Source organism: Lynx rufus, unplaced genomic scaffold (assembly GCF_022079265.1).
Source record: "Lynx rufus isolate CCGP_SWC_20201006 ecotype Redwood Valley unplaced genomic scaffold, mLynRuf1.p SCAF_8, whole genome shotgun sequence".
NCBI classification, from domain to species: Eukaryota; Metazoa; Chordata; class Mammalia; order Carnivora; family Felidae; genus Lynx; species Lynx rufus.
The window spans coordinates 120,560,118-120,577,546 of NW_025814896.1; the positions used below are offsets into that span (position 1 = coordinate 120,560,118).

Consider the following 17,429-nt stretch of genomic DNA (forward strand, 5'->3'; position numbering starts at 1 on the left):
TGTCTGTGTTATTATTTTGACCTTAAGTTATACAATGCTCTAAACTGCTTCGTAAATGTACAAATAAGGTTGAAAGCCCTTGAGAGCAGAGATTCTACCTTATACTTCTTTGATTACTTGATAAACACAATGCTAAATTCTTAATAAATATTTGTAAGGTTGAAATGAAAATTAGGCATTCTGATTGTGATAAAACTGAATAATATTCTAAGTTGATTTTACTTGATTAAGCCATTTGACATTTGCCAAATGGATTCTTGATTTGCAGGTGATTATTGCATAATCCATTCACTGTGAAGTTTTGTAAATTAAGATTAATTGGAAAAATATGAGTTTTTGAAAATCAACAAGAAATGTTCTTTTACTTTTAGCTGCATGTGGTAATTGGACTAGTAGCAGTGTTTGTAAAGTAGAAGTCTATTTTTATGTGAGAAGTACTAATTTATGGTTGGCAGCAGCCACAATTGTTTGTTAAAGATGTAGAAACAGCTTGTTTCTTAAGTAAAAAATGCCCCCTGTAGTCTTGTTTTCAAAAGTATTAATTTGCATAGCAAGTTCTTCTTAGCGCAAAGCTATAAACACGATCCAGATTAGGTTAGTTTAAATATTTTTTTAAAAATAGGTAGAATTTGAGACTTTGCTGAACTGAAATGAGCAAGCTCTCAACGAAAGGGCACAGGTGAGGACGGCGAGGCTTCTGAAGGTGCCTGCATGTTAAAACATAGCAGTGTTTATTCAGGGTGACTCACTGTCTGCTTAGCTTGGCACGGAGCTCATCGTGGTGTTTTCTCAGTATTGGATAATAAGAACTCTTTTTAGAAGTCATGTGCATGGTTTATTGTCAGACCATAAAATGATAGGTCTGTAGCAGTGAATCATGCAGGGAAGTCTGAGAAAGAGAGGCATGATGTTTCTTACCGAGGGAGGGTGCTCCCTGGAGAGACTCTGGGTGGGGTTAAAATAACAAGTTTCCTTACTCCCATCATCCTCAACAAACACTACCTGTTTGCCCTTTCATTTTAGTATCTTTATGCAGGGGTTAATATTTACTGTTACTTATTTTTTTTAATAATTTTTTCACATTTATTGAGCCACCCAGGCACCCCTACTGTTACTTATTAAGTATTCACCTACTAACTCTGAAGCTGTCATAGGTCAGATTTTCAGTTGAACCACATTTTTTTGTGATAAAGCCGAATCCTATTCGAAGACAACGGATTCTGGGGTGAACTTGGATTTTACCTCGGAAGGACTGAGAACATAGGTGTTGGGGAGGTTGTGTGTGCCACGACCAAGGGCAGCTAACCCTTGAGTTTTAAATGGAACTTGACTTGTATACAGATTAAATTCAGGTGTCTGCTGGGAAGGATTGAGACTGAGTTTTTCCAAGAAGAAAGAATCAATTAGATAAAGGACATAATCACAGGGTGTTAGGCTGCTAAGTGGCTGCAGCTCCTCTCTGCTGCCTCTAATTCTAGGCAAGAATGCAGGGGCGCTAAGGCAACACTAGAGAACACAGTGACAGTGACACTTTCCCTTTGCTTTGTTTGGGGGCAGCTGCAGGAAGTTTTAGTTAGGCTTAAAGTAGACTGAGGAATCCAGTGCCAAGAAAAGCATTCAGAGCAAAGGAGTAAATGCTGACGTTTGGCCTACTAAGCAAACAGTTGAGAGGTGGGGGAACTAAGATTCTTTCTGTTTGAAGAGAAAAATGTAAATAACGTGATTTCAGCAAGAATTCTGAGTATACCCTTTTACTAATTTTATTAAGTGATTATTTCTGTATGCTAAATTATACTTAGATTTTACATCAGTATCTTTAGTAAGTATTTAAAGTATCCTTAAATACACCATTTCTTAATTTGTTTATATCAGTATTTACTTTTGAAAGGTGAATAAACCTTTTGATGGTTGAAACCGTGAGCCTAAAACTGTAAGCATTGTAAGTGGGAAGGTTAGTTCGTAATTCAGACCTGAACCCACTGCCCCATTTTCAGGATACACGATTATATATTTATAAACAGATTCTTAAACATGTTCAGTAAGCGTCATGCCTAAATCTCTCTGTCTGTAGGTCCTCATGATCCTTAATCTCAGATACCGCTCCTTTCTCCTTACTTAAAACACCCCCCACCTTGCTTATACGTTCCCTTTATCCTCTTGAGTTACACATTGACATGTACGTGGATTTCCCCTCACCCTCAATAAAGCATGCGATGTTACGCGCACACATATTAGCATACCCCAAAAGGGCATGCAGGCAGAAAGGGGAGAAGATTCACGGTGCAATGGGTGGGAGATTATGTGTGGATATTGCTGTGTGGCTGTACGAATAGGAAAATGGTTGGAAAGTAGATCTGAGAGATGACGAATTAAGGGACCACACGTTACTGATAATAGTTGTGGGGTGACACACACACACTGTCCTGTTAATACGTCTGATCAGAGGTCAGTCATTGAGATTAGTAACAATCTTTTTTTTTTTTTTTAATTTTTTTTTTCAACGTTTATTTTTGGGACAGAGAGAGACAGAGCATGAACGGGGGAGGGGCAGAGAGAGAGGGAGACACAGAATCAGAAACAGGCTCCAGGCTCTGAGCCATCAGCCCAGAGCCTGACGCAGGGCTCGAACTCACGGACCGCGAGATCGTGACCTGGCTGAAGTCGGACGCTTAACCGACTGCGCCACCCAGGCACCCCGAGATTAGTAATAATCTTTTAATGAGTGGAGGGGTGGCTCAGTCGGGTAAGTGTCCATCTTCAGCTCAGGTCATGATCTTGGGGTTCATGGGTTTGTGCTCCATGTCGGGCTCTGTGCTGACAGCTCAGAGCCTGGAGCCTGCTTTGAGATTCTGTGTCTCCCTCTCTCTCTGCCCCTCCCCTGCTCATGCTGTGTCTCTCCCTCTCTCAAAAATAAACATAAAAAAAAATTATAAAAAATAACGAGTGGAAAAGGATACAAGTGCTGATCTAAGTCAGTTGAGAAGGATGTTGTTATCCTGTATTTGAATATAAGACTTTCTGAATTTGGAACTAATATCTGCATTAAAGCTGAGTAAAGAATATTTGAATAAGGGATATGAAGTATTTTAAATATTAGTATTTTAAATATTAGCTTCTAAAGCATTCTGAAGATTTTTAAGAAAAAAGTGTTAAGTGCTCTTATGATAATTTTTAGAAGTAAAGGTGTCATAGTACCCATTAAGACCTGCCATATGGCATTTATTGCTGGGTACTGTACGTTAAATCTTCCTTGAGTAACAGAGTTGAGTTTGACCTGGCTCTCTTGTCAGCATGCCGGGCTCTGCTGCACTCTTCTGTTTGCATAAATGGCATCAGTTTCTTCTTTGCATCAGGAATAGATATCCTTTTTTCTCTTTGAAGGAAGAACATGAGATTTGGAGCCAGAAAGAGTTATACAATCACAATATGATTAATTCTCTTTAATCTTTCATTATGTCCTTTGATTTTATCATTACCTGCAAAACAAAAGCTGAAGTCTTAGTATTGCCTTCAAAGTTCTGTGTTGGTAGTTTTCAGCTCAGGATGCATATTAAAATAACACGAAAAACTTTTTAAAAATATCAAGAACAGGGTAGGGTTTTGGCATCTGGATTTTTGTGTCCACATTCATGAGGGATACTGATTTGTTTTCTTTTGTTGTAATAGATTATTGTGTTTTTGGTATCAAAATAGTACTGGTCTCATAAAAGAATTGGGAAGCGTTTACTCCTTTTTTGTTCCCTCAAAGAGCGTAGAAATGCAATTATTTCTTCTTTAAATGTTTAGAATTCACCAGTATAGCTCTCTGCATGAGGAGCTTTCTTACTTGGAAAGCTTAAAAATACAGATTTAGTTTCTGTGATAGATACGGGCCTATTGAGGTTATCTGTTTCCTCAGCGTGAGCTTTTATACTTGGTGTTCTTCGAGGAGTGGTTTGTGTCTGTCTGGTTCATTTAAGTTGTTGAATTTATGGACACAATGTCTTTATATTTTCTTATTTCTATCATGTTTATAGAAGCCTTAGTTGATAACCCTTCTTTCATTCTTGATATTGGTATTACCAATATCTTTCTTTTTTTCTTAGACTGGCTAGAGGTTTGTCAATATTACTGATTTATTCAAAGAACCAGCTTTTGGTTTTATTCATTTTTCTCTATTTTTCTGTTTTTTAATTTCACTGATTCCTGCTCTTATGCATATTTTTTTTCTTTTGCTTGTTTTGGGTTTAATTTGCTGTTCTTTTTCTAGTGTCTTAAGATTATTGACTTGAGAACTGTCTTTTCTAATATAAGCATGTTTAATACTTACAAAGTGGAAAGTGCCCATACACTCATGCTTTCCTTTGGCTGCCTTCTTTCCACCCTGGACGCAACCATTGTTATTTTTTCAATATCCTTTCACAGAATGCTACATAGTATTCTAGCAATTATTTTCTTCCATGCTTTGCTTTTTTTTTTTTTTAACTTAGTAATCTATCCTGGATATAACTCTTTATCTTTCACATATTCTTTTTTATTCTTTTTTATGATAGCATAAATAGCCAGTCTTTTATTAATGGGCATTTAAGAATAGGGCCTGGGTGGCTCAGTCGTTTGAGCGACCGACTTTGGCTCAGGTCATGGTCTCGCGGTTTGTAGATTTGAGCCCTGCGTCGGGCTCTGTGCTGACAGCTCAGAGCCTGGAGCCTGCTTTGGACTCTGTGTCTCCCTCTCTCTCTGCCCCTCCCCTGCTCATGCTGTGTCTTTCTCTGTCTCAGAAATAAATAAACTTAAAAATTAAGAATAGGGCCTGGGTCTTGGTATTTTTAACATTTTTATTCTTTTTATGCATTTCATTATGAAAAATTTTATGCATACAGTTTATATGTTTTAAGTGTCTTTTAACTTCTAGGTTTCCCTTCATCATTTTCTGCCTTAAACCATTAGCCTTGTCCAGTAATGGTAACTGTCGCTTTCCCAGGATTCATTTATTTTAAACAGTTTATACTGAGAATTAGAAAATGCCTGCAGAAGGATACCTAAAACAGAGTACAGTGTAATGAATCATTGTAAAGCAGATGTCCCATGTAGGTACTATGGAGGCCAAGGAGTCGAGGACTGTCAGCACCTGGAAAGCCTTTCGTGTGGTCCTCTTGTGTCTCCCCTTCCCTTCTCCCACAGGTAATCAGTATCCTGATTTTTATGGAAATCTCTTCTAAGATTAATTTTTACTTTCCCCTGGATACTCTCACTTCATGAAATCTGTATCTGCCAACAACGGTTTGAGCAAGTTTACCTTAAACAATGTCATTAGCTGTGTAGCGAGGCTCCGTCTACTGTTGATGAGCCCTGCCGCTTCATTCTTGCTCGCTGGCCATCAGGCATGCCTGCTCCCACTCTGGACTTCAGGAATGTTTTCTTTTGTTGCTTCATCTTTCTGGGCCACTTCACTTCAGGATACAAACTGCATCCAGTGGAGTTCTTAGTTGTAAGCAATAGAAACCATCTCTGGGGGCACCTGGGTGGCTCAGTTGGTTGAGCATCCGACTTCAGTTCAGGTCATGATCTCACGGTTCGTCAGTTCAAGCCCTGCATTGTGCTCTCTGCTGTCAGCATGGAGCCCTCTTCGGATCCTCTGTTCCTTTCTCTCTCTGTCTGTCCTCCACTCGCCGTCTGTCTGTCTGTCTGTCTGTCTCTCTCTCAATGAATAAACTTTAAAAAAAAAGAAACTGTCTCTGGCTAATTTATTAAAAGGGTATGTGTGACCCACAGACTTTCCAAGAAGGCTGGGAAAGTGGGCCTGATGACCACACCACCAAGAACAGATCTCAAAATTGTCACAAAAGCGCTCTAATGAAGACACCACTGCCACCTCTCTGGGGCACTGATATCGTTGCTTGAACCCCACATACCACTGACGCTGGGCCGTGGGCCTGCCACAGGTGTCTGTGTCTCTGCCCACTCAGGGAGCTGGAGGTAACTGCTAGTGCAGCCATGCTTGCTGGTGGGGTCTTTGGAGTTCCTCCTTCTACAAGCTAATGCTTTTCTGTTTGGTCTAGAGCGGGTGCGTCTTACTGGCAGAGCTTGTGGCATGTGGCCGTGTCTTAGTTTTGGAGAAAGATGGGAAAGCAAGTGGGTGAGGTTTTCTTTGTTTCTTTCTTCACACTTGGGTCGTAGGACACGTATTTGTCTCATAATATAAGGCATGCTTAAAGGTAGACTTGGCATTTAGGTGGTTGGTGACCAAAAAGAAATGTCCACTGTAGAAGTTCTGTATTGGTTTTAGAAATCCATTCCTCTTAGTAGCTGATGTTCTTTGTAGCTACTCGTGTGGTTTGTACAGTGCAGGGGGTGTTTGACACAGGCATATTCCTTATATTACCAGGTGCCATATAAGATGTGGAGCGGTGCCTGTATTTCTGGAGAACTTTTATTTTAAAAACCCCATCCCAGGGAAGCCTGGGTGGCTCAGTCAGTTAAGTGTCGAACTCTTGGTTTTGGCTCAGGTTGTGATCTCATGGTTAGTGAGATCGAGCCCTGCATTGGGCTCCGTGTGCTGACAGTGTGGAGCCTGCTTAGGATTCTCTCTCTCCCTCTCTCTGCCCCTCCCCTGCTTATTCATTTTCTCTCTCTCTCTCTCTCTCTCTCTCTCTCAATAAGTAAAAAAACTTAAAAAAAATAAAAACCCCATCCTAATTTTAGTTAATTACAAGGATTCTGGCTTTATCTTATGAATAAACTTACAGAGATGTAATAGTCGGAAGTCATACTGTAACAAGCATTAGTATTTCCTGGAGATCTTTTCACTGAGAACTTTCTGGCTTATAAACCATTTGCCTTTTTTTCAAGTGCGATCTTACTGTATAAAAGTTTTGGAAAATGGAAGGCACCCTGTTAGGACCATAAGCACTTGCTTTTCAAAACCAAGGTGATATAGTTCTCATCACTGCAGAGGTATTTAGAGGTATTTTACTGTGAAACTTTGTAAGCGCAAGCTTTATAAAATGAACACAAAAGCCCATTGTTAGTTTACAAGTGATGACTTTAAAAACCTGCTAGTGAGGTTTTCATCTGCTGTGAAACCAGGGAATAGTTGGATGGAGGGAGCAGTGGCCAGGTTGGGTCAGAGGGGCTTGCGGACACTGTCTTGTCTCTGCAGGTGGTGTGTGGCATTATTTTAGATAATTCATGTATGTTTGACATTTCATCTCCAGTTACTAAAAAAGAGTTAATATTACTATCCCTTCCCCTTCAGTTTTCTCACAGCAGTGGTATGGGAAGATCTGAGACAGATACGATCAAGCTTCTTAGAATAAACACATTGTAACGTAAGGTTGTCATAGTAAGAACAAAGATGAATGTACTATAAAACCTTTATAGCAGTGTGCACCCTGTGGGTTTACTACATAACAATAAACTGTTGTTATCGTGCTAGAAGGGACACATTTCTGAATTATTCAAACCAGGTGGTGCCTCAGTTTTGAATACTAAAAACAACTCAATTGTGGATTCAATGGGCTAAATTGATAGGAAATTTATTTCTGGTTCATCCATTTGGCCTCTGTCTACATAGCCAGCAGAAAATTCTTTACAGAATGTTTATAAAGCTCATTTCCAAATAATTCAGGTTAGTTTTAGCACTCTTTACCTAACATGCATGAGGCCTTAGTTCTACAAAGGAAAAACAATCCAAGGTTTCTAAAAATTCAAGGTAATAATTGTAGAATATAATGGTAAGGGTGAATGTACTGGTTGCTTGATATTTAGTGATACATTTGATTAATGCTTTTGTGGTCCAGATAGCAACTGTTCTAATATAATTTATTTTGCAGTGAGGGCCGAGGCAAGTTGACCGTATTTTCAGTTAAAGCTATGTTAGCAACGATGTGTGGTGGAAAAATGCTGGACAAATTGAGATGTAAGTACTTTCATATTATTTGAAAGATTTTATTTTCAAATTAGGACCTTTAAACAGTTTTAAATGAATGTTGTCAGAATTTTGGATGATGCTGTAATGAACTTTTTTGTGTTTTTACTAGATCATTCCCTTTGTAACAACTGGGAACTGGCTCAGAATATGTCAGTTATGCCACCTACTGTTGAGATGGACAAATTGGTTGAATTAATTTGTTTAGTTTTTTGTTTTTTGTTTTTTTTTTGTTTTTTTTTTTTTTTAGAATAAAGTAACAAAACTGAAGAGATTCAGAACAGGAACATGGACCTTAAAAAAGTCTTTTAAAAATGTTTCCTATGTTATTAAAAATTTTGCTTGCAGATGATTATGCTGATTGCTTTTAGTTAGAAAAGAAATTTGATTATTTTTACCAGGTTTGGTTAAGATTAGCCCTTTAAAAAATAAGCTTATTCTTCATCAGAGGGTATTTGCTATGATTAAGCTTTTCCTTAGTACCTTAGACTGCAGCTCAGTTATTTAGAAATTTATAGTCTTTTTTTTTTTTTTTAGTTATTGTTGCTAAGTCTTTTCTTACTGTTGGCCATTTTGTCATTTTACTGTTCCCTAAGTATACTGTAGGATTAAGTGACATCAAAGGAAGTGACATTCACAGTAATTTAATTTTGCTGCTTATGGTTTTCACTTATTCATTCATTAGATAGTTACTAACTGCCTGAGATATGCCAAACATCGTGCTAAGTGCTTTACATATATTTTCTCGCTGAATGTTTAAAATTTCTTTGAGCAGCAGGTGGTATTTTCTCCATTTTACAGACAAGTTAACTAAGGGGGTAAAGCTGGGATTTCAACTCAGGCTGCTGAGCTTCTAGCCCTGCTCTAAGCTACTTTGTTGTCCTCCGTATACTAATGCTGTGATGGGCGATGCACATACGATGCAGTACAAGGAGCAAAGTGCCATACTACACGTAAGGAGCTCTGGCAGGTTTCAGGGAGGTGAGATTGAAGCTGTGGGTTTTGATGAAGTGTTGAGATACCCTGTGAATTGCTTTGTTGAAGAAACTCGGTCATTTGTCCAGTAGCATTTCTCATGGACTGGATTTTGATGATTGCATCCCTATGATATTCCTTTGCGTCCTACATTTTTTGTTTTAATTAAAAGCCATAAATTCTTGGTTGGATTTAAACACAAGCTTTTGGGCAAGGTGACTTGATAGGTACCTTTGTCTTCTGTGCTTTTTCTTACATGTTACCATGGCATTGAAAGTTGGAAAGCTGGATGGCTCACTAGATATAGATATCAATATTCTAAAGAAAGGTCTTACATAGTATGTTTGGTCAGCTGTTAACATGGTTTATCTTCATTTCAAAATCAGCGGCAATGTAAACCAAAATTTCAGTAGTAAAACTTCTAGTTTCATTAAATACTCTTCTATGTATTTTTCACATGGTGTCTCAAAATATTACTATTTGTGGCTGAAATTTCTTCATATTTTTTAATTCTAGCATGGTGTTTTTCTGAGACGGATAATACAATACAGATGAGATTATATTTCATTCAAACATAAAGGAAAAGAAAGTTGGAATTTTATCTTTCTCTTATTTTTTAAAGTTTATTAATATATTTTGAGAGAGAGAGAGAGCATGAGCAAGGGAGGGGCAGAGAGGGAGGGAGAGAGAGGACCCCAAGCAGGCTCCATGCTGTCAGCACGGAGCCCAACTTGGGGCTGGAACTCACAAACTGTGAGATCATGACCTGAGCCAAAATCAGGAGTCAGACGCTCACCTGATTGAGCCACCCAGAAGCCCGAGGAATTTTATGTCTTTTTTAATGACGATGATACCAGGTAAAGAATATACATTGCCGTCTTTATTAGTACTGGAGAAAGTGGCTGAAAATAGAAAATACATGATATAACTGCAGATTGTAGATGACTCTGGAGTCTTTCAGTTTCTGTGGTTAAGTCAGCTATATTTACATAGAACTGGAACGTGGCACATAGTAAATGCCAAAACTTTGCCAAATATCAATTGTTGCTGGAGTACTAAAATAACTGCAATTCCCTGTTGTAACTGCTAGTGAAAAAGTGCAAATTTTAGTATGATGTGAAATGTGGAAGGGATCCAGGTAATGGCAGGTTTTTCATTTGTTTTTAGGTGGCTTTCAGATTTCTTAGAGGAACACAAGTGATCATTATTTACACGGCACAAAAGTACACATGCTCAGGCCAATGTGACTTGTCACTGTATTCAGAATGCCAGATCATTGCACATCAGATATGGATTGATGAGATACCAGCCCACGCTAGGTCACTAATTACCATATTTGTGTTATGCAGATAGGTCTAAAATATGGTTTCCTTATCTTCATGTTCAAAATTATAGTTTCTTTACCATCTGTAGTTCTGTTTCATTATTTTTATTGTACTATAATTATCTTCACTTGAAAATGAGATGTTTAACATAAGTAAAACATTTCAGGTATTAAAGTCTGTCTCCACTTCTTAATTTTAATCATTCAGAGTGGAAACCACATTTATGTGGTCTGTCACTCTTGTTTTAAACAGAGCTCACTGGTTATAATTTACATATTTTTCATAACTCGGAGATGTCATCGTCTGATGCATTTGGGGCTAATTGTGAGGCTCTGGGTTGTTTATCCCTTCTGATGTTTTCAGACAACTTTGCTTTCTCAAGTTCTTGAGCTTTTTGTTGGTGGTGGTGGTGTGTGTGTGTGTGTGTCCCTTTTATCACTGGTAAACATGATAGGATTATCAGAGTACCAGTCTCTAGAAATCTTTCTTTGCTTCCGATTTACTTAAAAAAATTTTTTTTTAATGTTTATTTGTTTTCGGGAGAGACAGAGTGTGAGTGGGGAAGGGGCAGAGAAAGAGGGAGACACAGAATCCCAAGCCAGCTCCAGGCTCTGAGCTGGCAGCACAGAGCCCAATGCCGGGCTCAAACTCACAAACTGTGAGATCATGACCTGAGCTGAAGTTGGAAGCTTAACCAACTGAGCCACCCAGGTGCCCTGCTTCTGATTTACTTTTAATATGGAGAAAACATAAGCAAACTTCTGAGCATTCTGTTTAAGGTATGAATGTAAGTGATGACTCCTGTATTATGAGAGAAGTACTGGAGCTTTTGTAGTGTGATTGGCAGTTTGTCTGCTGTGAGAATCCTTTTCTCCTTGGTTTTCCAAGTCTCAGCTATGTCCTGCTTCATTGAGAAGGCTGAATAACAGCTTAGGTAAAAGTGAGCTGTAACACTATATTGTAATATCCAATGATATTTGACTATTCACTTTCCTTCTGTTTGTTCCATTGACCTTTGTTCTCAGTTTCTCCATCTTCCTCCCATTAACTGCACTTTCTGTTTGTTACCTCTGTTAATGTTCCTTTTATTTATTTATTTTAAATGTTTATTATTTATTTTGAGAGAGAGAGCACATAGGAGTGCACGTAAGAGGTGGGAGGGGCAGAGAGAGAGAATCCCAAGCAGGCTCTGCACTGTCCGCGCGGAGCCCTACGTGTGGCTTGATCTCACAAACCTTGAGATCATTACCTGAGCCAAAATCCCAGAGTTGGACGTTTAACCGACTGAGCCACCCAGGTGCCAAATGTTAATGTTCTTTTTAAATTCAGTTTTCTAGGGGCGCCTGGGTGGCTCAGTCGGTTAGGTACCCGACTTCGGCTCAGGTCATGATCTCACGGTCCGTGAGTTCGAGCCCCGTGTCGGGCTCTGTGCTGACAGCTCGGAGCCTGGAGCCTGCTTCAGAGTCTGTGTCTCCCTCTCTCTCTGACCCTCCCCCACTCATGCTCTGTCTCTCTCTGTCTCAAAAAAATAAATAAACATTAAAAAAAAATTAAAAAAAATAAAAAAATAAATTCAGTTTTCTAATTTATGGAATACACCTTAGTGTTTCTACTTTTCTTCCTTTTATTTTGATCTTTCTGCTTTTTCCCTTTTGTTTTAGATTTTTTTTCCTATAATTTTCTCTCCTCCCTTTTTTGTTTGATATATTTTTTGTTTTTTTTATTTTAGTTTCAAGATAGCATTTAGAACAACTTAAACAATACTTGTACTTTTAGCTTGAAATATTTCTTGATTGGTTTTTTCAAATCTCTCTTAAGAGAGTTTCTGTCTCCAGGTAATGTTCATTTATAGAAATAGTTCACTGTTATGGCCATTAGGGACTGTATCCTAGATTCACAGTTAACTGGGATCACATTCTAAATACCAGTGATTTATAATCAGAATACAGACTTTAATTATAAGCCTGATCAAAACTTAGTAATGTCAGAAACCCTAAAAATAACTCAGAGAACAAAACTTACAGACTGTAAAGCCTATTATTTATGAAATCATACTTGTCATTTAATTTATGGGATTTATTTACTTTGTCTAATTCTGCTGTTTGTTTTCTAGGAAATTTAGTCTCTTATTCAGACCTCATCTGTCTTGCATTAAAAGATAGGAGCAGATAATTTGGGGCTCCTGGGTGGCTCAGTCAGTGGAAGGTCCGACCCAGGATATTAGCTCAGGTCGTGATCTCACGGTTTGTGAGCCTGTGTTGAGCTCTGTGCTGACGGTGCGGAACCCGCTTGGATTGTCTCTTTCCCTCTCTCTCTGCTCCTCCCCCACTCATACTTTCTCTCTCTCTCTCAAAATAAATAAACATTAAAAAAAAGATAGGAGCAGATGATTCATGTAATTTATATTTAAATTCTTTAAAAACCTGCCACTCCCATTTTGAATGACAGCCTAACAGAATGTATCAGGGAGGCTGTGAAAATATCCACATCCGTTGACTCAGTCTGTTTCTTGAGTTTACCCTGAGGAATTAGTCAAGAGTGTGCCCTAAGTTTTATGTATATTTGTTATGACATTTTTTTATAATATGTGAAAACTTGAAACAGTTTTAGTGTCCAAAGCACAGAACCCAGTTACAGTCTGGGATACTTACATGATTGAATATAATGTCCTCAAATATGTGTTTCAGATCAAAATGCATAAATGTAATATAGTTTTAGGCAAAAATTTATTATGCACATAGAAAAAGAAATAATATGCCAAAATGATAACAAGCATTTTTTCTGTGTTACAGCATAAAAATGCTTTTGTAATAAGAATAATTTATATTACTTTTGGTTTTGCGTGTTTCTGATATACCGCACTTTGAGTAGTCAGAGAAAAAATGGCCTGAGTGCTGATTATGCCCAGAACTGACAGTTCTCACCAACATTTCAGTTGCTTGCTTCCTTCATATTTTACTAACAGCCTGTAGAGGGGCCATCCTTTGCAGTTCTAATGAAACAGATTCACTTGTTTAAAATTTAGCTTCCTCTGCAATAGTCTTTTAACTGCCTGTCACTGCATAGTTATCCTGGCTGGTTTCTATTAACCATCCTTTCTCATCATTAGATGGAAATGACAGTTTAATTTGAATGAATGATGCCCACATTTGCATTTCTCATATAACCAAAATGTTCTAGAACTGGAAGCAAGTAAGAGATAAATCCTAAATCAATGTTTTGTCAAAAGGGAGGCCTAGAGGGGTGCCTGGGTGGCTCAGTTGGTTGAGCGTCCAACTTTGGCTCAGGTCATAATCTCGCGGCTCTGTGAGAGTTCAAGCCCCGCGTCGGGCTCTGTGCTGACAGCTCAGAGCCTGGAGCCTGCTTCTGCATCTGTGTCTCCCTCTCTCTCTACCCCTAACCCACTAGCATTCTGTCTCTGTCTCTCTCAAAAATAAATAAACATTAAAAAAAAAATTTTTTTTTTTAAAGGGAGGCCTAGAGACTTGTCTGAGGTAGTTCCTGGCTGAGTCAGCACTAGAGGTCCAAGGCATTCAGACTCCATCCTCTAGCCTCACTCTGACTTAATGAATGCTATAGGACTGTTCATGAGTTTGGGAATAAAATATTCATTTGGATTTGGTTACATACAGGTATTTATAAATATACAGATGTGTATACATGTTTTTGTGGGTTAGATTACTCAATTGGTAGAAAGATGACAGGTGGTGAGAATCATTTGCCAGGGAAAGCTAACATATGAAAGAAAGTGGCATTCTGTTTATAGACTTGACTCTTTATTGTAAACAACCCTATCATCTTGCAGAAGTGTATGATTGGTTATATGGGGAGAAAAAGAGTGGATAGATGCAATGAGTAAAACCAGGGTCGTTATCACCAGAATAAAAGGTTGAAACAGATGTGATGATGGTAGAATAGTAGAATTATTTTGCCATTACACAAAAGACAGAATTTTTTTTTAATTAATTTATGTATTTTTCAGAGAGCGTGCACGTGTGAGAGAGAGCATGGAAGGGGCAAAGAGAGAGGGAGAGTGAGAGAATCCTAAGCAGGTCCTGCGCGATCAGTCCGGAGCCTGATGTGTGGGGTTCAGACTCACCAACTGTGAGATCATGACCTGAGCTGAAATCAGGAGTCAGCTATTTAACTGACTGAGCCACTCAGGCAGCCCCAGAATATTTTTTAAAGTGTGTATACATATACATTTAGGGACTTGATTGTGGGTTTTTCACAAGGGAGAAAGCCTACATTTTAATCTGGAAACATCTAATGGGGAATTAGCATAGCTTTTTTCAGAGGTATATAAATAGAAAAAGAATTACTGGGGAAATTAACCAGTGTTCTGGGAAGTAATTTAGTCCCTTAATGCCAAAGGGTTGAGGGCTTTAATTAGAGGACTAGTTTAATTTTTTATTAAATTTTATTGTCTCTTCTTTTTTTTAATGTTTATTTATTTATTTTGACAGAGAGAGGGAGAGAGAGCATGCCTGAGCATGCAAGTCGGGGAGGGGCAGAGAGAGGGAATCCCAAACAGGCTCTGTGCTTAGAGCACAGAGCCCAGTGTGGGACTTGATGTCACCAATGATGAGATCATGATCTGAGCCAAAATTGAAATCAGACCCTTAACTGACTAAGCCACCCAGGCGCCCCGCTCTTACTTACTACTTTGGTGAGATCTTTGTATTTGTGTATAGTAAATCACAGTAACTTCACTCATTGTTATGCTTCATTTAAGATTAAAAAAAATTTGCAGTACTTTTTTACTGTTTTTCTTACAGATCAAAGAAGCCTAATCTTTAAAAAAAAAAAACTTTGTAAATCAATAACTCAAGCAATAATAAATTAACTTCACTGTGCCTTCAATTTGGGGGTCTGGCAGTATTTCTCTTATTAAATCAAACAAAGAAACATGTTCTGGTTCTCTTATAGTTGTAACACGGCCCTATTAAGTGATAATTTCTTTTTTAGTGAATTTTTAAAAAATTTACTCTGAATATATTATAGGACATAGTAACTAAGTATAATAGAAAATAATACTTTTTTGAGGGTAAGGTTGGTCATTTTATTGTCAGTTATTTCCTTTGTTACTCTGAATGAGTTAGGTATAGATGTGTCAGTGCAAGTATATACACAGATGTTTTTGTAACTGTGAAGCTGTAGATACGTGTATTTATGTGCTGGGCAGCTAAAGTTTCTGGTCTTGGATATTTCCACCATTTAGTTAGCGGGTAGAACTTAATAACTTGCTAATTTATCAGTTATTGAATACCTTGAGTGGCAACAGAAAACTTAACCAACAGCGGCTTCAACACATGGGGATGTATTTTTCTCATGTAAAATTAAGTCCAAAGGCAGGTAGGTCAAAGTTGGTACCATGAGTTAAGGATGTCATCAAAGACTCAGGTCCCATCCTCTCGTCCTGCCCTGCCATATGGCTTTCCTCCTTACGTTCATAACATGACCACTGCATGCCAGGCCGCACGTTCTCATTCGAAGCAGAGAGAAGAAAGAAGTGCCTCTCTCAGGAAAGCAGAAGCCTTCCCAGAAATCCACTTTAGAGTTACCTTGTACAAGAGAGACCGGGAAGTCGTTTTTCAAGTGGAGCACATTGCCATTCTCATCACCGTCAGGGTTCAGTTGGGGAGCAAGCAGGGGAAGGTAGATACTGAGTAGTAGGCACGTTGCCACATCCCATATTGACCCTGTTTTCGTTCAGATTTAATGAATGATTATTTTCCTCATAAGACTAGCACCCAGCTATTTAAAAATGAAGTTAGGGGTGCCTGGGTGGCTCAGTTGGTTGGGCGTCTGACTTCAGCTCAGGTCATGATCTTGCAGTCCATGAGTTTGAGCCCGGCGACGGGCTCTGTGCTGACAGCTCAGGGTCTGGAGCCTGCTTCGGATTCTGTGTCTCCCTCTGTCTCTGCCCCTCCCCTGCTTGTGCTCTGTCTCTCTCTCGCATTCTCTCTCTCTCTCAAAAATAAATAAACATGAAAAAAAAATCTTTAAAAAAATAAAATAAATACATAATAAATAAATAAAAATGAAGTTACTATGGTCTCCCCTCCTTCAAAGGGCATCAGTTTTTCACATAATTGGCAACATCTTCAAAGCTCTGTATCTGCAGTCCTGAGCTGTGGCCCAGTACTCCGGTTCTAACTACCTGCAGGATGGTTCTGCCTGGACATTTGCTGATTGGTTCAAATACACTTATGTGCAAAGATAAATATTTGTATCTTCAGGGTTTTTTTTTGTTGTGTTTTGTTTTTTAGTCAGGATTGTCATTTTCCCAAACTGGAAACTTAGAATAATAACCCTAACTTCTTAAATTCCTTTATTCCCTAATCCAGTTTGCCATCAGCAGGGGTTTCCTGCATTGAAATGTCTTGGAGGTGACCCCCCCCCCCCCCCCCGGCCTTACTGTCACTACTGAAGTTCACACACTCGCTACCTCATTTGTGCCTCCTCCACAAGGTTTTGTAGCTGATTTCCCCAGTCCTGTTCTTCCTTTTTTATCCATTCTGCTGGTCACTAACAGTCTCATTTTACAGAAACTTAGCTTTCTAAATATCTTTTCCCTTCTTAAGAGTTTTTAAACCAAATTCAAAGTGATTTCCTCTTTCAAAGTTTTCTTTCATGCCAGATACGTTTCTTATTCTGTCTTTATTTCCCTTTATGTCTCAATCTAAATTGTCTCTCACTGAAGAATGTAGTACACTGTTTCAGTACACTGTTTCCTGCTTTACCTCCCCCCCCCAAAAAAAAGATAACAAATTCCTGCCATAGACACTTGCCTCCTCTTCTCTGGTTGTGTCCCCCAGCCCCCACCTCCAACCTCTTTTGACCTCATCATTCTATACCTTTCAAGGCCTAGCTTCTAATTCCTTTCTTTTAGAACTTCCCTGACAGTTACTGCCTATGTGTTTTGTAACTATTCTAAACTACATTTTGAAGAAGTGTGGTGTGATGGAGTCAGGGAAGTATAACTTTAAAGTGTAACTTTAAATCTTGACTTAGCTACTTACCAACTTCTTAACCCTAAGCAACTTAACCTTTCTAAGCTAGTTTCCTTATCTATAAAATTTAAATAATTATGTGTACACACATACACCTTTTTGTGAGAGTAAAATGAGGTATTGTTTAGTAATGTATAAGGTACTTAGTATTAGGGATTGTTGCTTGAAAACAAAAACCCAGGATAATAGTGTCTTAAACAAAGCTGA

The 17,429-nt window shown here is 38.5% G+C and overlaps 1 protein-coding gene across 7 annotated transcripts in view; it reads left to right on the plus strand.

The window, feature by feature from the left end:
- The window catches only part of DTNB (dystrobrevin beta), a 240,764-nt gene that overhangs the window by 48,633 nt on the left and 174,702 nt on the right, over positions 1-17,429 (plus strand). For 6 of the 7 annotated variants that reach the window (XR_006960167.1, XR_006960169.1, XM_047068473.1 and 3 more), the window contains exon 5: positions 7,812-7,897. Coding sequence is in view for 4 of the 7 variants with exons in the window: in XM_047068473.1 (XP_046924429.1) it covers positions 7,812-7,897 (86 nt within the window). In the remaining 3 variants the exon portion in view is untranslated. Of the gene's footprint in view, positions 1-7,811; positions 7,898-17,429 lie in introns of those variants that run through there. The other variant, XM_047068478.1, reaches the window with a different exon arrangement.